Raw genomic sequence first — 23,143 nt, 5'->3', positions numbered from 1 at the left:
ATGTGCTTCAGTAGACTTGAGATGCTAATAAACTGATTTAGAGAAGCAAACTGTCAGAGAGAATGAAAGCAGAGCAGCCAGCCAGGGTTGCTCCTGTTGAGCTTTTTTTCTTCTTCTAGCTTCTCCGATCCTCCCACCTTCTGCCTCTGCTGCCATTCTGCTGCTCCTGCTGACTCGGGAGGAGGAGGAGGAGGAGGAGGAGGAGGAGGAGGAGGAAGAAGAGGGATGCAGGGAGAGCGCACCTTACCTCCCTACCTCCCTTTCCCTCTTTCTTCCTCCCTCTGTCTGTCTCTCCCTTTTCACTCCACAGCGACAGCAGCACTCACCAACACACCACAACACCCCATCGCTGACGCTGGCACGCTAACACACACACATACACACACGCACACGCACACACACGCACACGCACACACACACACGCGCACATGCACTGAGCGGCATCCTCAACACAGACAGAGACGCCCTTGGACTGCTGCAGGCGAGGTGAGTGGGTAAATATTGGAAACCTTATGAGTGTGTGTGTGTGTGTGTGGGTGTGTGTGTGCGTGTGCAGGCTGTGTTTGTGTTTACATTGTGTTAGAGTTTGTGTAAGTTGTGTTAAGTTTTTGTGCTGTATTGTGTGTTGTGTGAGTCAGTGTGTGTTCATGGTGTGTGTGTGTGTGTGTGTGTGTGTGTGTGTGTGTGTGTGTGTGTGTGTGTGTGTGTGTGTGTGTGTGTATCAATGTTGGCTGCTGGCTTGTCTGCATGTGCTGGTGTAGTTTGCATCTGCTCTCTGTGTATGTGTGTGTAAATGTGTGCATTTACGAGGTACACCAGAGCCAATGAGACTTGCGTTTTGCCCCAGACCAAAACAAATCCACAAAATAATGCTGACTCTCTTTCAGGAGTGTGTGTGTGTGTGTGTGTGTGTGTGTGTGTGTGTGAGTGTGTGTGTGTGTGTGTGTGTGTGTGTGTGTGTGTGTGTGTGTGTGTGTGTGTGTGTGTGTGTGTTTTCGTGCAGGCATGCATGCGTATACGTATGTGTGCCTGGAGAGACCAGAGTATGTCTGGAAACTTGTCAGCTGTTGGTGTGTGTGTGTGTGTGTAAGAGAGAGTATGTGTGTATATGTAAACTGGTGAGGTAGAGGCTAACATTCGGGCCAGTGCTACTTGTCTAACTGTGACGTTTTTTGTGGCTCTAAACTGAGAGAAGATAATTAATATCCAACGTCTTGTCAAGTTTCACTTTCCTAACTTAATAAACTTTCTCATAATAGTGTAAAAAAATTAAAAAAGTGCAAACATCTCACTTAGATACCTAAAGAGCACAGGTGATTTGCTGGTCAAAAAATGTCTAGACATCGAAGTTAAAACTGGTTTAAATTTGGTTGAAAGTGTGTTAGATGTTTAGGTTACATACACCATTGTTTCAACAACATTTAATGAACTTCACCCAGTTGCCAGTTTATTAGGTACACCTAGCTAAAACCATTGCAGTCTCGTACAACTGTCCTGCAATAAATCCAACCTTCATGAAGGTTAAAATCTACAAAAACTGTTCAAGAGAGGGGCTGATTCAACTTAATAGTTATTTTGAAGGCTGTAGTTTATGTCGACGTTGAATTGTATTGCTTTATACTGAGAGCTGTTGCTTTTATTTAGTCTACCCGCACTGATATAAACAGGATGGACAAATACTCATTTAAATAAAGTTAATTAGTATTTATCATTATTAGTTACCTAGATGATCAAACTAATGAGAGCATGATTATTATTATTTTTTTTCAACTGGTTCGGTTTGCGTTCACAAAGGTAAAACTCAAACGTTCCAGAAATGAAAGAAACAAAGGTCATGTGGTGTTTGATTATTGGTCATACAGTTGGTTTCCTGTACCACTCAACAGTTGCCTCCATGCATGGGATGTGCCTTGCCACGGAATTTGGTTCAACTGGACTGAAAAATGCTGATGTGAGCATTCCCTGAAACTGGCTGCAAACTTTACAGCAACACCTTTAATGATTATGCTGCGTGCCACATGACAAACTAATCCTGAAACTCCTTCACAAATAAATGTAACTGGAAATCTGTCTGGCTGAATTCAGTCTGATCTTAGTTTGTCAATGTAAAATGAATACATATGTGCAGTACTAACTGCTTTGTCAAAATGTTTGATTGGACGCAAATCAAATATTACCTTTATACCCAAAAGACTAAACCACTCAAAAACCCCACCAGCTGATTGGCCCATTATTCTGAATCACCAATAGTCCCAAAAATGTCCCATTGGACTGAAAGCCCATTTGTCTGACAGCCAGTTATCCCGGACACAAACGCCCATGGGCCATTGCTGCGAAAATACAACAACAAGCATCCCTGAAACAAACAGAAGCACATGGCTAATTATTATGCAGAATGACATCATCGGACCTTCCCTTCTTTCAAACCCTGCAACCTATGAATCCAAATGAAGCTTAGAACCTGTAGTTTGTAGCTGGATGTTTTCGTCCCCTCCATTTAATGTACCCAGTTGAAGAAATGGAAAAAGGTTTCATGGAAAATGATTTTGTTAAATGTCTCTTCCTTAAAGGTTGGTTGGTGGTGGGGTTCAGACAGTTCATAAAACTTAGTTTAGTTAAGGGGGGGATAAAAAGTACAGTATAAAGATGTGAAAAATGTTTCATAATCAATTACATGTCAATATCAAATCAATTTGATTCTTTGATTGTATGAATAATAGGTGATAAAATACTTCCGGTATACACCTCGCCAACTTCCCGTCTTCTATCCGAATACAGAAACAGAGACAGTTAATTTTGTTGGTTGGATAGATACAGATAATGATGTCTCTGTTGTATGTAGTTAAAGCAGTATTAGAAGCATTATTTTCTCTTTGGATTTTCTGTTCCTGAAGTTTAGGTTTCTGCAGGTGGCACTCTTCACCTGTTAAGTCTTGATTGATTACTGCTCACAATAAAAACAGAATTTGAATATACTGTATGTGAAGACAGCAGTAATTGTGTAGTTTATTAAAACTGTAGATACAAGTGGATTATTGTGGAGCAGCAGCATTGCATGCTTCACTAATGCACTGAACTGCACAGACTTGTTCCAAAAAGTCTGGTTGTTAGACAAACCACTAATGGGCTCACTTGCCATCGCAAAACCTGCTCCAGAGTCATTTAGTTTTTGTTTCATTGTGAGTGAATGTAATACAGATGAACTGAGCCTGGTTGTTTTCCTGGGAAAGTCAGCCCAAGAGCGAGTTATTAAATAGGTCAGAGTTCAAGTGTGAGCAATCTAGGCTGGCCTCTCTTTGCCCTGGGGGCAACGAAACTCTGCTGACCTCTCCTCAACTTCTCAGACTGCCTTGCCTTACTCGTCCTCAGAGTTCTCTTTCTCACTCTGTCTCTTATCCATCATCCTCCCCTCCCCATGTCTTTGTCTGTCTGTCCAGCTGTCTGTCTGTCTGTCTATTGGCTCTTCTTGGTCTTTTTTGTTTTGTTTACAAGAGGCAGAGGAGAGCCTACATCCATTTTCCACTTTGCATGTGTACTTGAGAAGGGACGGCCACTGAGGAAAGAGAAGAGAGTTTGGCTTATGGAGCAAAAGGCAGAAGGGATGAGTCTGCCCGCTGACAGGCAGACATCCACAACCGCCCCACACTCCCCCACAGTTTGACCTATATGGGCTTTGGAAGGCAGCCAGCAACACGCTGGGATCACCAATATGTCACACCACTTTTTCATGTCACAAATATTTAAAGACATTAAAACTGTGCATTGGTTTCCATACAAAACTAATTAACAACATTGTCTCAACCATCTAACCATCAATCTCTTAACTGAAATGATGCTACTGTTGCGTCTTTCCATTACCAACATGTGACTTCAGTGTCCTGGGTTTAAAGCTGGCCTGGAATATTTCCTGTCATTCTGTTGCCTGATCTGTTTTTAGAAGGTATCTGTTTAGGTGACCGGAGTAAAGGAGGAGGTCAGGTGATGTAGTATAAACAGAGAGAGGACTGCCAAGGGAGGATGTCAGTTCAGATCGATGGGTCAAAAAACACAGAATATTCACCCACCAGTGTTTGAGTCGTAGCGTACGTATCGTACTAAATTTACGTATCGTACTGAATTTACGTCGCAGACATAACTTGTTACGTAACATATTTAAAGTACTGTAACATGCGTCAACAATGTATTTATTTGAAGCCAAACCACAATCTTTCGCTCAACCTAAATAAGTAAAGTGGCCTAAAATTTGAAACATCACAAGGTACAAGAGCCCAAGGTGAGGTTTTCAGATTACTTGTTATGTCCAATTAACAATCCAAAACCCAAAGACATTCAATTTACAATTACATAATATGGAAAAGCAGCAAATTCAACCGTTTGCCTTTTTGCTGAATTGTTGACTCATCCTTTCCATCTCTACTTTAATCTAAACCTGCTAAACATTTTCATTTAAATGGTATGATATACATATTACAGGTGGCCAACAGTGCCTGGCTGGTATCCAGTATTAGATAATACACGTTCAGTATCGGGCTGACATATCGGTCGGTCTGACTGCTTTGCTCCGGTCCAGCCTCCCAGGGGACAGACTGCTGCTGTCTGTCTGTCTGCTGAGGCTGCCAGTGCTACAAAAACAAGACAGCGAGGCGAGGGGCCCCAGGGGGCCGTCAGGGTGGGGACGGCACAGGGGTGAGGGAGGGGGAGACAGAGAGGACAAGGGGACTGTGTTTACTTTTGTCCACTGTGTTTGTCCTTCCCGGGTCGCTGGGAGATGACAGTGAAGTGGAGGAGGAAGGAGGAAGAACCTGCCTGAAAAATTAGGGCATTTCATTAAAGGAAGGACTTCATGGTGATCGAGCCTTTGGCCCACTGATGAAAGTATTGTGAACTCAATGTCCGGTGTGTTGGAAAAACTGCTGTATTAAGTTACTGCTCATGCAAACCGAACATTCTCTCGATGCTGCAGCTTCAAATTAAAAGCATTAAACTGGCGAAAAGTTTACTTTTATTATGAAGTAGTCTCAGGACATGCAAAGTCAGTGTGCTTGACATGGAGCGCTATTAATCATCATTACTTTTAACTACTTTCACTGTTCCCAGACTCATGTCATGTAAAGCATAAAATCAGATCACGGTTGAAAAAGGGCAAATATTGCTTAACTTCTTCCTTAAAACAACACTAGTTTGTTTTGCTTCCTCCAGACATGTAGTCCTCTACCGCATTAGTTGTTACCTCCAGTAAATAGGGTGTTGTCAAATCAACCAGGAATGTAAAATCTTAAGGACCGAGGTCCGGGGAATCCTCTCAATTCCATTGTGAATCCATTTATTTTCATTGTCAGTAAGAAAATGGTCGGCGGGCCACCAGGCCTCCGAGGGGCTGTAACTTGACTATCACTGCAGTACAGTTTAGTATAGTGTGAGGTATAAGATATAGCATAAGGTACAATGTAATATTAGTTATGATAATAATAAATGTAGCATATATATATATAGTTTAGTACAGTATACAAGTGGCAAAGTGAGGACGCTGTGGTCTTTTCCTGCGCGTTGTAGTGAATATATAATAAATAATATCAGCAGTGATTTGGACAATTATTTTAACTGATTAACGTACAAAACATACAATTAATAAGCTCTCCTCAAAGCGACCAGACTCCAGTCAGACAACAGCAATTTTACCTTGTTGATTAAAAAACCCACATCTGAAACCATCTTTGTTAGACCTTCCACTGTTCCAACAATCACTGAATCTGGTTTGAGAGTTTGAAAGAGAGACTGAAAGTAACAGATATAAAAAAGTAGTAACCGGCGTAACATTTTCACTGTTTACTAACCCTGCTTCCTGTGCCAGCCGACGCGTCAGTGACGTCAAACGTGACACATCAAAAATAAACAGAAAGGCACACTCGTGGGAAAGAAGTCTACCGCCTATTTGAGCGGGTATCCCGTGTTTAAAAAACTTGCATATATGCGCTAATTTTGGTTGAAAAAGGGTAAAATAAATTTTGACCTGTTAATTAAGGAGCCATTTGAGGGCTTAGTTTTAGGTTGAAGTTTGGGCTCAGATTTAGGTTACTGTTAAGGTAGCTGTGATGATTAAGTTTAGTGGGATAGGAAAAGGATTATATTGTGTTTATGGTGGTCCCCTCAAGTATAGTTGTACAAACGTGTATGTGTGTAAGCAGAACAGAGGGAGAGAAAGTGTGAGTGTACATTCATGCTAGGGTATTTGCATACCTGTACGTGCACATGGCTCAAGCTTGAGCATTAGCGTGCACGGTGGCCGACGTGTGTGTGTGTGTACTCAGTCACGCCACTGGCTGAGTGTATACACATGTGCAGCTGTGTCTGACTGAGTGTCCGTCTCCTCTGTGTGTGTGTGTGTGTGTGTGTGTGTGTGTGTGTGTGTGTGTGTGTGTGTGTGTGTGTGTGTGTGTGTATTTTGCAGCTGGCCGGGCTCCAGCTGTGTCTGGTCGGATAATGAAGTCCAGGTGCTGCTGCGCCTGCTTTAAGACACCTGTCACCAATATTTAGTGCCAGAGAAAGCCAGACTGCAAACAGGGCGAGACGAGCTGTTTGCTTATTTTAACAAGGCTGCCTAACTGGACTTGAGGACACGGGATGTACTATGAACCCTTTCCTAGAAGCTCTATGTGTGTGCATGTGTTCAAGTACATGTGCGTGAATGTGCAGCACGTAGCCTCCAGAAATCATTCAGTTCCACCAAATTTTGCTGATTCAGACATTGCAACCAAGAGTGTTTCCCTCTAGCTTTGTCTCAAAAGTTTGAATAGATTTAATTTCAACACATTTTCAAGTATTTCCATTAACACATTTTCTTTTATCATTTGTCAAAGCATAAATCTAATTTCATGAATTTCAGTTCAGGCAAGTTCATGTGTGAAATGCCACATCGTCTCTTTCTTCTGATGCTAAATGGTATATTTATAAATGTAACATGACTATGTTTTTTGGCACACATTGATGATACAAATTGACAAAATCAAATTTGATTATGCTGCAGGAATGGTTTGAGAAATTCTGCAGACTTGGTTCAGTGTTCCTTTAACAAATCAAAGGCTTCATTGAGTCATTAAACTCGTATATACAACTGCAGAGCCGCTCAAGTACCCTCCTTTTCCTGTGTGTCTGTGTCTGTTCATGTTAGCCTTTACATACAGACATCTACATTTCCTTATAGTCTGAAGAGCCAAACAAAGGCCTACCTGTGTAAAGTCCTAGGAAATTTACCTTCGTCCTTCCAGCACATTGGGGCTTGTTTAACTTTTACACGGGCCCCTCCGCTGTCCAACTCCCGTCTCCAACACCTGTGGCCTCTCAACAGCCTGTCTGTGTCACCCTCCACCTGCCAGCGGCAGCCTGCCCCGGACTGCCAGCACATTTAAATACCTGCAGCCGGCTTTGGCGTGAGCGTGCATTGTCTGAGAAAATGCCCTTCACATGCCGTACCGTTGTTTCCCTGACGTGCTTGTAAGCCTGTGAGTCCTGGGTTGCATTTAAAGCAGATTTCGCCTGATGCTGTAATCCATAACATATTTTCAGATACCCGCTTTATATTCACTCACAAGATATAACTCTAATGCAATTAATGTAATTAGTTTGGTGCCCGTTAGGAGCGTGTGGGTGTTCGGAGTGCATGGGCATTCGGAGCAGGCCCATTGCTTGGCTTCCGGTATTGCTGGTAACTGTTCATTGCTCACTGACTCCAGGGAAGGCAAGAAGAGTTGGGTTGTAACATTAGCATATCCAGCAGCAAAAAGTGTACTACAGTCAAAGAGTTGCGGTCTGTAAAGGCGACATGCCACTTGACATGACACTGAAACAAACAAACGAGGTAACCCTAATGAGAGAGCTGGGCTAGGTGTTTTCACCTGGTTCCATGCTAAACTAGGTTAAACATGTCTTGACTCAAGCTACTTAATGTACAGGACATGAGAGTGAGAACAATCTTCTCATCTAACTCTCAGAAAGAAAACAAGTGTATTTGCCAAAATGTTGAAGTGTTTCTTGAAGTGGCATCAAATAGTGCCCGTTCTTGTCGATGTCAAATGTGAACCTGAGGATTTCCTTTTATCAAATCATTTTGAATCTTTACCTTAATGCAAATGTTTTTTGTATAATCAGTGAGGTACAGCAACATTGCTTTCTGCACCTCATTAAGTGTTGGGTGTGTCCACTTGGCCACACTGTTTGATCTCTTGTGATCTCTTGTGATCTCAGTGTTGATCTCTGGGATCAACACTGCTGTGATTTACTATCGAACACCAGCATCTCTGTGTGAATGTAAAAGACAGCGGCAGCTCTTCAGGTATCCCCTCCTAAACAACCACAGATGTTCTTGGAGGCGAGGGATTTCACTGGAGAGTCAGAAAGGAAATATTACGACCACAAATGTGTTCTCGTGGTGTAAGAAAATCCAACTCCAGGCCCTTCTGCTGGGTTTGGAAGCTGAGAAGCCTCAATTTAGAGAGAGGAAGACATGAAAAAATGCCCACACGTCTCAGCAATATGTTTTCTTCCACAATTCACATAAGTGGCTGGACGTGGGTTTTTAATGCCATGGGAACTCATTAGTGGTCATGATATTTCCCTTCAGAGCCTTTGTTCAAGACTCATCACTAGGGTGCTTCCATCTAGACACACAGACAGGTTTCTGGGCCATATTCCCTCCATTAATCATACCGTTGGCTGCTCGGCGTTAGGTGAAAACTGTTAGGCGTACAATGTTGGTCTGAGACTTCAACGCTTTCAAGGTTTCGGATTTTTAGCAGTTAATTGTATTTAATCAGAAACAGGACACAAGGCAGATTTAGACAGAAACTTTACAATGTAGAGTGTAACATCTTTCTTTGTGTTGAATTATTTATTGATGGTTTTAAAACAGTTCAATAAGCATCAAGGGTTCTGGTATTTTACTACTGTAATCATTAGAAATCTAGATTATAATATGTTTTCCTGAGACAGTAAAGGGGTTTTGCTCTATTAGTCTGGAAGCTCTCAGTTAATTTTTTATTTCCAAGGGGCGTTATCAACAGGTTATCAACATGTGACGTGGCGCTGAGTGACCAGTGATTAAATCCGCCCGGTGTAAATGGCCAATCCCAGCACAGAAATATTAGCCAATCACACCACAATACAGCGGGACTTGGTAAAAAGCTGGTGGAAAAAAATAATGGTGAGCAACAGAAACATGTAAACAGACTACAGTGTGCAGAGATGAGCTGTCAGAAGTACGGCACACATCTTACTGCTCAAGAAAAGCTTTAAGTTTATTGTTCGTCTTTAAGAGAAAATATACCATCAATTTGTTACTGACCAAGCGACAACCTCTGGGGCTGAAATAGGAAGTCTTAAACCTGAATTATTTATTATGGCCAGCAGGCGATGACTCCACTGGCCGCAAAAATAAGACAGATTGTATAGAAGTCAATGAGAAAATGACTCTATTTCTCTCTGGATTTATTACCTCATCAAACATTTTCCTAATGCGTTGGTGGTCTCAATCACTAGTTTCAAATCTTCTTCTATACAACAAATTGTTCATTTTGTAAATTATGGTCCCATTTAGAATAAAATAGATGATAGAGCATAATATGTTTAGGGCGGGGCTAAAAGCATATCATGTGATATAGCTTGTGATGTAGTGTTTTCAATTCATGTAAGTTATTGTCACTGTTACTGCCAGCGCAAATAAAACAAGAGCTCACAGATTCAAGTTTTGCTCATCTTTCATGTCATTAAAATCCTATATATCCTTTATACACAAAGGAACAGTGCCTGAAGGAGATGGTCAGTTTTTGCCCCTGGGAACTTATACTGTAGTACCAGAACGGTCTCTTCAACAACCACATTTTAATTTATTTTTGTCTCTCTCTCTGATTCACCAGGATGAGGGTGTGGTCGTGGAAACAGTGTGGGGAGGCGGGCGTGGTCCTGCTGGGCTTTCTGACGCTCGCAGTGTCTGTGGGAATCCCGTCCACCAGGGGGCTGCAGGTAAACCAAACGCTTTGCTAATGTTACTGAAAAACATTGATGTTTTTGTCCTCCATTGCCTTTTGTAATGGGGAATAAAATACTGTTGTGGTGTCATTGGTTGTCTTAAAAAACATGACATGAAGTATTCTGACATTTTGGGAAATGTGTTAGTTTGCTGTCTTCACAGCCCAGTAAGCATTGTCTTGGTGATTTACAGGTCAAAACACTAGGCAACAAAAGACCAGGTCTAAAAAGTTTAAATATTTGGCTGAAAATTGAATCAGGTTTTTTCTAGCACCATGTAGCCTAGAGTCTCAAAATTCATCCAAATCGCTTGTTATACACAAATTACCTGCAGTTATTGCGTTCACTATTTGGTTTAATAGTACAGTTTATTAGTTGTTCTGTGCTGTTATTGTTATGCATTGAATATAATGTAAAATTATCCATAAAATATGTCACTTAGTCAGTCAGTTCACTCAATGATAGACAAGGGGTCACTTGAGAAAAAGATTGGAATCCGCTCCATAGACCGTTATTTCTGGTTTCTGGTGTGATATCCTGCAATATTTAGAGTTTTACAGATATCTCTAATGTTACTTCATTAAAATGCACTGGAACTCCTTAATTCCTCCTTAAACATTTGTTCAGCGGAATAAAAAAAACAAAAACAACAACATGCAAAGTTTAAAAGTTTAATAGTCTAAGGACTGTGATGAGCTGCTGTCGACCAATCAGTTACTCTTCTTCTATCTTTCTAAACTTTCTCTTTCTCTCTGTACCCATCTTTCTCTCCCTGTCTCTCTCACTTACGCTCTCTGTCTGGTATTTTTAGTGTCTCTCGCCCTCTCTCACAGCTGCTCTGTCTCACACCTTTACAAGGAGCTCAGTGCACATTCCAACGGTCACTCTGATGAATCTGTCTGAATAAAGGGACGCAGCCATCGGCCAGAATTAATGCTGCTCTGGCACATCAGGAATGTGTGAAATGCGCTGACCGTCTTCACACATTGGAGCCCCAGAACAAAACACTGTGACGCTCATTTACTGAGATTCTATTTGGTTGTGACACACTCTGTTCTGACTGTTCAATCCCCTGTTCCGCGGTTTTACATTGTTGAATCAGAGTATTACTAATACTACAAGTACTGCAACTGCAACTGCTCCCATGTTTGAAAGAAATCCAGCAAAAGTGCCCTCTAGGGTGCCCTTAAATGCAGAAAACATGATAAAGTACTCTCTAGGGCAGGGGTAGCCAACGCGGTGCCTGCGACTGGTCGCCCGCAGGGATTACGTGAGTCGTCCACAGGGCATGCTCTAAAGGTAGCACTAGTCACCATGGAGCTCCGTCTAAAATTTGTATTTAATTGTTTTGCTGTTTTAAAAATGTTTTTTAATCAATAACACTTGAATTATTCTTTATTTTAAATTGACAATATTGAATACAAAATAAAAAAATAAAAAATGTTTTATGTATAAGAACTCCACGCGCAAGTTAAATCTCCATTTCCCTTTTCGCTGAGAAAAGCTAGCGGGAGCAGCTAAAATGGGGCGCTAGGTGCGTTTTTTACGCTAAACATGGCAGAGAAGCGAAAGAAAACTAACTATTTTCACAATGACTGGAGGAAGAATTATTTTTTACAACTAACTAACTAACTACCACCTGCGGCACTGCGGGCAGAACAAGCTGTGAGTTAAAGTAGATTTGGGCAGCAGCATCTCTTTTCACGAGGCCGGTCAACAAGTCACAGAAAGCATCGGAAGCTTCATTGAGAGCCGCACATTATTTTTATAAAGAACAAGAAAGCCTTTTCGGACGGAGAGGTCTTGAAAGGTGCAATGATGTTATTGAACACACTGTTCTAAGACGAGAAGAAAGGTTCTGATGTGATCTGCCTCTCTCTGATGTTACAAAGTTAGTGTTTGTAAACAGGATATTATTTGAAGATGTGACAGTTCATGATTTCCTATAAAATGTTACAGATGTGATGCTTTGTACTAAAATATAACTGGTGTAATTTGGAACAAAATGCTACAAATGTGCTCATTCATACAAAACTGTCAATAAAGATATTTACAAAGATATCAGAGATGTGACAACTTTCAAATGTTGAAATAGATTGAGAACATAAATAAATAATGTTGCATGTTAAAATATATCTGTGTTTCCTACCATAAATCATTGTTAATAATCATTGTGAGGAATAATTAACATTAACATGTGATCAGTCTCTTCACACATGAATATTTATTATGATTATGATTATTAATGATAATATTATCATTAAAGTTGAACCGTGCAACTATGTTATTCAGGAAGTTTGTAGCAAACAAGTAGCCCTTCGTATTATTCAGTTCCCTTGAAGTAGCTCTCAGTATCAAAAAGGTTGGTGACCCCTGATCTAGGGTGCCCTTCCAGTGGAGAAAACATGATGAGGTGCCCTCTAGGGTGCACTTCTAGTAAAGAAAGTGTGATAAAGTGCTTAAAATTAGGAAGACGTGATGCAGTGCAGTATATTCTGCCCTACATGCTATAAAACATTCTGCTTGCTGGTCCATCCAATGCATTCAGCTGGTGCCCTTTTTATTAATCGCCCTTGCTACTCAGATAGACTGACTCCGCAACTGAAGAAAGTTATGAATAGAATAGTAAACGTTGTTTGTCTGAAAATGTTGGCATATTAATATGTACAAACAAACCTGCTTCTCTATAGGTCTTAATACTGTTAAATGTTAATAATGATTAATGCTAGTACAACTAATTGCCACTATTTGTGTGTCTTTATGTATTGTGTTTGTGTGTCCGTGTACGTGTGTGTTTTCAGGAGGACGGCGTGGCATCCAACAGTCTGGAGGAGGAACTGGAGGTGACCACGTACTGGTGGGGGGAGTGGGCCAAATGGACAGCCTGCACTCGTGCCTGTGGAGGGGGAGTGATGTCACAGGAGAGACACTGCCTCAAACAGAGGTCAGTCAAAATCTATATTACATTAAGATCAATTGACAGATTATAACACGACATGATCTTAACCTGATGTTTTATTATTATTATCCAATCTTTTTTTTTTATATGTTGTTTTTTCTCCAAATGTTTGTTTTCTGTCCAAAGAAAGAAAGTTGCTGCTGGGAAAGACAACATGACCTGTATAGGAACCGCTAAGAAATATCACCTCTGCAACACTGAAGTGAGTCACAGACTTCCAGTTAATTTCTCATTACTTTATTTCACATCTTTATTAAAACAAACACAGTCCTTCTGACTGGCTGACAGTAGAGGACTGTGGTTGTGGCGGGCGGCCTTCAGGCGTGACTGTATGTAGCTGTTTGAAAGTGAAGCCGGGTGGGGCACAGAACGATTGTGCATTCTCAGAAAACCATCCCTGCACAAATAAACGCTGTAAAAGAATGTATTTGTATAACATACTGTAAAACTGACTCTTAACAAGTGCGAAACAGAACAGTTTTAATGGTCTGTGCTGTCTCTGCACTGCAGGAATGTCCTGCCACTGGGAGGAGCTTCAGAGAGGAGCAGTGCTGGTCCTTCAACTCACAGCTTTATAACGGGAGGAACTACCAGTGGAAACCTCTGTATCCTGGTATTAACACCTATAAAACGCTTTGACATCATCACTTTATCATATTAAACAGACCAGAGGTGACTGCTTATCTTCAACATGCCCTGCATCCACAACAACAGCATCCTTTGAATGACTTCTTAAAACACAGAAAGTTTCAAAACATGTTTCTAATTAATATCTTGAAGTCTTTTTTTATTTGATCACCTTGTTGACTTATTTGTTCGTAAGTTTTTATCAACCCTTTTTTGTCCGGAACTGAAAGTTAAAATTTCCTTTGGTGGAAGCATAAATCTGAAAACATTTTCAAAATCGGTCAAACTGTTTGGCTGAAAAGTACGTTTTTCTTATCACACTATAGTTAGTCTTTGGGCACATGGGACTACTGTGTTTTCCATATGCTGTAGAGGAGCAAACAGTTGTCCTGTGTGCCCCAAATGTGTAATAAGATGATGACTGTATCTCAGAAACTACAAGGAGCACTACAAGTGATTGATATCTATGAACTCATAACAAGTTGTATATCAAATATATGAACACATATGCAGGGTGAAAGAAATATTTTATATGGAAGACATATTCCATATAAATTGTGTTTACATCTTAATCTGCCAACATTTTCAGACAAACCTTATCAGTTTACAATGTTAGCAGTTTTCCTCATTTTTGAAAAATCTCGACTTTGACTATTGATAAGTGTGATTTTTCATGTGATCTGAAAATGTTTGTAAGTTGTACTGTTAGATACTTACAGATTTCAAGACTTTAGACCAATCAATCAGAACAAATGTATCCTTTTTTTCTTAACACTTTGAGTTTTGATTACGCAAATGAAAAGTGCGCTTATAAATAAAATGTATTACTATTAGTATTATTAACATACTAAATCTAGTTTTTGGGTGAGTGATAAGAGATCTCACAACTCATTTTTGACACAGATCTCAATCAAAAGACTCACACTGCTAAACCCAGAGAACTCTCTCAGTTTTAACGCTTCTTTTAGTTTTTGAGCATGTTTACTGTTCCCAGCAACAGTCGGAGAGTGTTTTCAGCAAACAAGCTCAGATAAAGCCACTGTACGCTCCCTACCCTGCACCAAACAGCAGACAGACAAAGGTAGCAACTAGCTGGTGGTTATAAATATAGTGACCTTTAACCTGTGTTTCTCTCACAGACGACTACGTTCACATCTCCAGCAACCCCTGCGACCTCCACTGCACCACGGCTGACGGCCAGAGGCAACTGATGGAGACGGCACGAGACGGCACGTCCTGCAAGTACAGCAGTTACCGCGGCGTCTGCGTGGACGGTAAGTGTGAGGTGAGTCCAGCTTCTTCTTTACTTTGTACCTGTTTTACTTCCCCTCAAACTGAAAGAACCACACCAAGTCTGTATGAACAACAAACCCACAGCGAGTAAACAGCATCTCAGCTTTCTGACAAAAAGTGAATGAGGTGTAAGAAGAACCAAACAAGCAACAAGTCTGTTCAATAAGAAAGAACACAAGCAGTTTCCTCACGTCATTGAGATTTCAAAATGAAATGCTTATTCTTTTTGTGACTTTTCATAAACTAGTGCAGTGCCCGTTCGGGATGCGCTATTGCTGCTGCTTCTTGGGTTTTGAAGTGAGTGTATGCATGTGTTTACGCTAGCAATACTACAGTCTGCGCATCATGAGTGCAAAAGCTGCCATGAAAATTGTATGGCCTCAATAAAGTCAAAGCCTCATTAAATGTGTGCCCCAGGTTTGATGAAGGCTTTGGAAGAAAGTCGAAGTTCAGACTGACACCATAGACCACCATTCAACTATATTGTTCACAGGGCCACATTTTCTGAAAGCTCAGGGCCCGTGGTCCGGACATTTCCCTGAGCTATTATTCTTGGGGGGTAAATTGACCCACTCGACTTCTCTCTGGCCTTATGACCACCTTCTCTTTTGCTCATTTATATTTATTGTGTAGCACTTTTGATATACACTCCAGATATAACGCATCTTTTCCCTCAAAACAAAGGATAAAAAGGTCTGTGCTCCTCAACACGAGGCGCCTGGTTAAGTTTTAAAATGATGGAGCAAACTTACATACATATATATATATATTTAAAAACAAATGTCCTGCATTTCTACACCAACTAACCTCTTGGATTAAGTCAAGAAACATTCTTAATTTTGTGAGTATCACATAGTGATATTTGTGTTTCGGTAAAACAGCGCTCCGCCATTGCATCAGAAACCGTTCAGGTAGAGAGTGGTACTGCAGCTCAGGTGACGGCGAGAGGCTTTTCCAATTAAAATAATAATACATTCAGATTCAAGTTTTGTGAGAAGTTGACAAAGAAAAGCTGGTGAATTTAATTTCGGTAATTAGAGCAGTTACTTTTTAACAGAGTTTTGCTGAGCTCAGAGCGGCACTGCGCCACTGGCGAGTGGAGAGATAGAGAGGCTTCTGCTGCTGAAGGACCGTTGACTAATCTGAGCAACATACTTTGTATATATTTCTCGCTTTACACTTGATGGTCTCTCGCTGCTGCTCGGCTGCTCCGGGCACATGTACGGTAACAGTAAGGATTAACGTCTAATCTATTACACACACACACACACACACACACACACACACACACACACACACACACACACACACACACACACACACGCACACACACATATCCTCATTTCCATCACCAATAATGTAATGCCACGGTAGGCACGCTATAGGTAGTGTGCAAACACGTGACAAAACTGTGTGACGTATGCGTGCGACGCCATGTTGGTTGGAAAACAAATCAACAATGGCGTCTAAAGCGAACAACAACAACTCCGACTTCTTCAAAGTATTCTGACTCTCTGGAGAAAAAGTCCAAATTTGCGGTCTTGACCCGTACACGCTAAAGCCGTCGGATTATATTGAGGATTTAGATTCATTAACGCCGATTGAATATTCGGATATTGTGAACTACCTTGTGCTACAAACGTCGTGAGCAACCAACGCACAAATGAAGGCATACAAGAGCTTAGATGCTTAATTTCTTTGTTTCTGGCTGGGTTGGTAGTCTTCTTACCAAACCAGTGAAAGATGACAGCGTGCTCGTCCATGCCCGTGTAAATCACTCGCAAAGAGCTCGAGATACACCGCTCAAGCCGTGGTTTGTGAGTGAGAAGAGCGGCGATGTTATCCTCGCACACTTTGATTGTATGGCTGGAGTAAGCGAAGCATGTTCTCACATTGGTGTTTTGCTTTTCGCAAGTGAAGTAGTCTCAAGAATAAGCCAAACAAAAACATGCACAGAAGAAAAGAGCAAATGGCTGCCATCACATGTAAAGAAAGTGCCTTATTTACCAGTCAGCGATATGGAGAAGTAAGGTCTTACCGTGTTCGGGTATATCATAAGCACAAATGTTTAACGTAAACATTGAAAACATAGCTTTAGCATGAGCTCTTACCAGATATAAAGTGGACGCCACACACACAGTTGAATTGTGCTTTTTCTTCTGTTAAATCCTCACGATTTATGTTGCTAAACCACAGCTGACTGGCGTTCGGTAGACAGCAATTCATCCCTCTTTTGTGGATCGGTGTTTTTCATGATTGTAGGAAATCTAATGAACCGTTTCTCTGGGTCACGAGTAGCGTTATGACCACAATTATACACTGCACACACGATTGGCATTTTCTTTCAATCTTAGACGTTTAAATACAAAGAAAATTACGAGGCGTTGCAGAAACTCCCACGTGAACAGGCGCAGTCTTGGTTGTGTATATACAACCAAGATGGCTGAAATAAGCGTGAAATAAGTGTGACGTCACATGCACACAATCTATTTTGTGAAAGAGAACATATAGTTGCTGTTGTGTGGATTTTGTTGTGCACATTCGGCGTATGCTTCCTAAATCCAGCCTGGCGGGCTGTGTTTCCGCAGTTTTCTACAGAATCCAAATATCCAAATAACTTCATCCTCGGGTCCTCAGCAACACACACGCCAAGCGCCAAGTAGATTGGTCCGAGGGTTGGCGAGATAATCGAAACTCAGACATACACACACCTTGAATTATTGTGTTGCGATCCATAGTCTCCCCTGTTCTCTTTTAGTGCATTTTCTGTCAGCTAGACCTATAATTTGTTCGCTAGAACCCATGTCAAGTGCCATCAGAACTAGTGTGTTTTGAGTGAATGCAGTTTAGAAAGAGGGGAGAGAGGCAGAGTGACTGAGGTGTTGGGGGAGAGACTTCATGAGGGAGCAATGGAGAAGGCCTCCCTGGTGCATGGCTTGAACCCGGTGAGAGATGTGAGGAGGTTGGCGTCCTCTGATCTGAGGTTACGGATGGGAGTATGTCAGTGCAGGAGGTCAGTAAAGGTGGAAGGGGGCTATGTTATGGAGCGCTTTGTAGGGGAATGAGGAGACATTTTAACTGGATTTTTTGTTGAATGGGGAGACAGTGGAGGTTTTGAAAGACTGGGGCGATGTCAAGGGAGGGATGAAGATGTGCAAAGTTATTGAGAATGAAAAAAGGCTGTTTTTGTAATGTAGTTATCTTAAGAACATTTCTGTAGACGATTAGACGGTAAAAAAAATGAATGTATAAGAAAGAGAAATGAGGCAGATGTCAAATATTTCACCTTCCACAATCATCACATCTCATGACAGAGAATATTTCCCACCTTCTGAATCATTACCATGGTTACACCCTGTGTTTTAATTTACTTAAAATTGTTTTCTTATCTTATACTCTCTGTTTTTACTTACTGCTTTGCTTTTCAGCCAATCGGATGTGACGGAGTACTGTTTTCCTCCAACGCCTTGGATAAGTGTGGAGTCTGTCAGGGGGACGGCAGCAGCTGCAGCAGAGTCACCGGAAACTTCAGGCGCGGGACCTCGACTCTGGGTGAGCTGGCTTCAGTTGTCCAAGGCTGTCCACCCACCAATGTTTGTACTTTTAGTTTAAACATGTAGGACTTTCTCTATCTGATACACGCCCAAACATCTAGTGAGAAATCTAAATAATTAAAGTCATCAGGATTGGTCACAACATGGTTCTTGGTAAATCAACAACATATAATGAAAATAGAAAGACAAAAATAAAAAAGCATGAGATGATGCTGACCACTTCCGATTTCCTGTTGTCAAGGTTACTCGCTTATCACTCAAATCCCTGAAGGATCATGGGACATCCAGATCATTGAGAGGAAGAAGTCGGCTGATGTTCTAGGTGGGTTCTTCCTCTTTTCCTGCTCCTCACAAATGTGCAACAATTTACAAACTTTGAAATGGAAATGTCTAATTTCAACTTCATGGAGAAAATCTTCTGATTCAAACTAGTTTTGAATCTCTCAGAGGCTTTCAATTAATCTTGTCCCCCAGCTGTGACCGACCAGGCAGGTAACTTCTTCTTTAATGGAGCCTACAAGGTGGACAGTCCCCAGAACTTCCATGCAGCAGGCGCAGTCTTCAAGTACCGGCGGCCCATGGATGTGTACGAGACCGGGATCGAGTACATTGTCGCCAAAGGCCCCATTGACCAGGCCATCAATATTCTGGTACACCTAACCTTTTTCTATCCGCCTCTCTCGTTTGAAGTCTTCCTGCACACTCAGCTGTTGCTTCTTCATCATGGAGATAACTGTTTATTTGCTGTTATGTCATCGTACATGTAATGACCTCAGCAACTCACTACAACATCACCAGTTTGATTTGGGCCAAAGACCTTAGTTGGATATCGAACCCGTCTCTTAATTTAACTTGGCACAACGATACATTTTGTGTATCAAAATACTTGTGTATCCTCACGCTGACAAACTATAGTGGTTTCAGATAATCAGATTGATTATTTGTGCATTAACTACCAAACAAGAATTTTACAGACGATACTTCAGTCCCAAAATGTCTCAATTGTTTGGTGTATGGGCGACTCTAACGGCCCTTTATACCTATTTAAAAGTACAGTTGGTAACTTTATAAAAAAGAACTTGTTCTTATATATAACTGTCCCCATATCCTGACAGGAGTGCATGAGACAGATAATCTGTGAGAACAATCATGTTCCTCTGCCTCTCCCCAGTGCTCATAATGGCATTTGCAAGATTCCACCAAATAAAAACAACCAATCAGAGCCGAGTATTCTCTAATTCAGTGTCAATCATTTGGCCTCACTGCTCGTGAACTCTGTTAAATTAAACATTAAACTGTCAAACTAGCTGATCAAATATGAATCAATATTCTGTTACCCCGTCCTCGTCCGCATATTATTATGCATACTAGCTGCAGCATCATTGTCGGAGAAGCCAGTAATTCAACTAAGCATGTGGCATTAATCTGTGATGGCATCTGATGGTTTTTTTTTTTATGATTTAAAACAGTAAGCATATTACATATTGGTCTTTTAACTCTCAAACTTAATAAAGGTTGCTCTTATTAAGACTGGGGGGGAGCAGTGGAGACTGCCAACACTTGCATCAACAAAAAGCACCGAGCACATAAGAATATTTCCTGGCAACAAGATGCTCATGTGTGATTAAAGTGTTGGTGGTAGCAGCTCAGCCTGTAGCAAATCAGAGATGCCCAAAATGTGTGTATCATCGCAATTGTGTCTGATAATTGGTTAAGAAGTAATGCAGACGTAATGGTTTGTCCGTCCCGGGTGGAGTGAGTAAAGGCCTTTAGTTCTCCCAAACAGTATCCAGGTGTGACAGGTCTTTCTGCAGGATGCTGCATCACAGAGATTCTCCTGAACAGGCGACTGATGACAGCTCAGTAGTTGGTTTTAAATACAATAGACTGAACATGTGGTCATTATTTTTTTGGGGACAGAAATAAGAAGCTTGAGTTGCTTTGGTCCTGGTTTGGTTATTGACCCTCCTTGTTACTGGTGTGAAACCAGTTTAAACTAACCTCTCTTCTCGTCACTCAGGTGTGGAACCAGAACGGCCGCACACCGTACATCACTTACGAATACACCGTCCTCCGGGACTCCCTGCCTCCCGTCCCACCTCCTCCCGTCTACACTGGATCAGACACCTCAGCAGGAGAGGTTTCTGTGGAGGTGTTGGGTCTGCTGGCCCCTAACAGCAGTATTTATGACCAGGCGGCCCCTGGGAGCCAGTTGGAGCCGGAAGGTGCCGACGGGCAGAAGGGCCAAGAGACCAACGAGGTGTACGAGGAAACAGCGGGCATCGACTGCGACCAGGACGGAGCAGCTGCCCCAAAATTAACAGGCAAGGACCGTTTATTTCACCTTAGATCTGTTTTATGAGTATACAATATTTAAAGTATTCAGATCCTTTACTTCAGTTAAAGTATGTAAGTATAATAAAGTGTAAAATGTCCCAGTCTGTGACTATTATATTATTACTTATTATATTATATTATTATCACTCATGCATTAATGTAAAAGCAGGTACGGTTGGTTGAGGTGGAGCTCATTTTGAACTATGAACAATTTTCATTATGGTTTAATCTGATGATTATTTTCTCCATGATCGATAGACACTATACACTATTACACTATAATCATTAGAATTAGTGTTAATAGTGAAAAATGCTTTCACAATTACCCAGAGCCCAAAGTGACACCTTAAACTGTAGTTTATTTTATAACAAAACATTTTGTTTTATAACCTCTTTGTATGTTTTTTACGCAACAATCTTAATTTGTAAAGTAACTAAAGTGGTCAGATAAATGTAGTTGAGTAAAAGTAGACAATGGCATGAAAAGAAAAAATACAGTAAAGTACAAGTACCTCAAATGTGTACTTAAGTACAGTAAGTGAGCAATTGTTACGTTCCACCACTGAAAATAGCACTTTTAGGTTAGAGGCTTAAATGATTGATGCATACTATGATAAAAAAAAAAAAACCTTTGCATGGAAGGCCAACACCAATATATCTGTGATAGGACAATGTCGTCCATGCTGATAAACTGTCTGGGCTGTAAGAGAAAGAAAAAGAGAGAGATGTGTGTGAGAAAGAAAAAAAGGACTGAAAGGAAGAGAAAGTAAAATAGAGGATAAATCAGAAGGTGGTTCAGTGGCAGATTAGACAAAATAGGTCAAGTTTTACAGCCGATCTTCTATTTGTCTTTGTGTGTGTGTGTGTGTGTGTGTGTGTGTGACATGGCCCTTTGGAGCTCTGCAGTATTCATGATACAGACACATAAAGAAGATCAACAGATGAATAATTCAGAGTTTCATGGTGTTTTTTTTTCCTTTTAAAAATGGCTGCATCACAAACATGAGCGGTAATGGCCTTCATGTGGCTCTCAGCTCGCTCATCTGACTGCCGAGGCCATTACACCAGCGCTTCAGTGGATGAGATGGAGAGGTGGTTGAAAGGCTCACCATACACTTTCCACACAGGCTGACGGCATACTACAGACCACTGAGCGCTGACTTTATCTACTCGTCTCTTCTGTTTTCTTTCTCCTCTCATATTTTCCATTCACTCAGTGCTCTTCTAATTTCCTGCAAATATGGTTATTATAAACTCTCATTTCTAACTGAATGGTGCCGACTAACACAGGCCTACTTCTCAATGACAAAGCTCCACAAGATGAATTTAGTACCCGATGATAGTATTCTATCAAATAACTCAATCAATTTACTGTATACACATTTCTCCACAATTCAGCCTGATATGTTTGGTATCTTTGAAAGCGTTCACTCTCTACTACAATTTAAGTAGAAGAGACTGAAAGATTCACAAAGATTAAATGTTTTGAAGGGTTGAAGGCTGTTGTTTTGAATTGCATTCGATTGTACATGTGTACTTAAATGGTACCTCAATGTATATCAAAATGTGGAATATCAATGCCTAGGTTATGACTTATGATTTATTGATATTATGGCGGATTCAGACATCTACAGCTATAAATAAACTGCGACCAATGGGGAACTGAGAAAGGTTTAGGTTACCGCCCGTTGATGCTCAGATGTAATACTTCAGAAGGACATGAAAACAGCTGCTAAGTCTTCCAATCTGAGCCAAAGATATAACTTACATTTTCAAGTGCAACATGACTAAAAGCTCCATCACAGATTGTACTTAAGATATAATTTTGCTCTTCAAGCAAAGCTGAATGTCCATTTTGATCCATCAGAAGGAAACAGCAGTCACACAGGCAGCACTGCCAAACCGGCCCCTGCTGCTGGGCCCCTGGATACGGGGCCAGACTCCCCAAATCTCATCTGGAGGGTTCTGCTGGACGGTCAGATCGGACCAGAAGAGCTGCTCATCAACATCTCAACCAATCAGCTGCTGACAGAGGGTGGCAGTTTGTTCTCGTCAGAGGCGGGACCAGCGGAGATGGACCTGAGCAGCCTGGAGCATGATGGGCTGTTTGGTGTGAACGAGACGCTGGAGTTTACTCTGGGTCGCAAACGCAACGACAGCGGAGACGGTCCCTTCCAGAACAAAACTGTGCAGAGTGGTGGGAGGACCTCCAGCCGCTCCAACAGAACCAGGTAAAGACAGGAGGTAGACAGTCAGGTGGTAACCAGGCCAAGCAGGTAGCAAAGGATAAGTGAGACAGTAAGACAGACAGCTGTAAGGTAAGCACACGGAAGCAAGTAGTGCAGGCAGGAAT

At 41.4% G+C, this 23,143-nt stretch overlaps 1 protein-coding gene across 2 annotated transcripts in view; it reads left to right on the top strand.

The window, feature by feature from the left end:
- Positions 1-355: 355 nt before the first annotated feature.
- Positions 356-23,143, top strand: part of LOC115013501 (ADAMTS-like 2) — a 32,865-nt gene continuing 10,077 nt past the window's right edge. For both annotated transcript variants that reach the window (XM_029439847.1, XM_029439848.1), the window contains exons 1-11: positions 356-486; positions 9,909-10,014; positions 12,822-12,964; positions 13,106-13,181; positions 13,490-13,592; positions 14,746-14,891; positions 18,328-18,451; positions 18,695-18,775; positions 18,928-19,103; positions 20,474-20,777; positions 22,658-23,021. In XM_029439847.1, the coding sequence (XP_029295707.1) occupies positions 9,910-10,014; positions 12,822-12,964; positions 13,106-13,181; positions 13,490-13,592; positions 14,746-14,891; positions 18,328-18,451; positions 18,695-18,775; positions 18,928-19,103; positions 20,474-20,777; positions 22,658-23,021 (1,622 nt within the window). In that variant the 5' untranslated portion in view covers positions 356-486; position 9,909. The remainder of the gene's footprint in view (positions 487-9,908; positions 10,015-12,821; positions 12,965-13,105; positions 13,182-13,489; positions 13,593-14,745; positions 14,892-18,327; positions 18,452-18,694; positions 18,776-18,927; positions 19,104-20,473; positions 20,778-22,657; positions 23,022-23,143) is intronic.

This window comes from Cottoperca gobio, chromosome 9 (genome assembly GCF_900634415.1).
Source record: "Cottoperca gobio chromosome 9, fCotGob3.1, whole genome shotgun sequence".
NCBI lineage: Eukaryota > Metazoa > Chordata > Actinopteri > Perciformes > Bovichtidae > Cottoperca > Cottoperca gobio.
The sequence above is the reverse complement of the archived record's forward strand: the minus strand, read 5'-3'. Positions and strand labels throughout refer to the sequence as shown.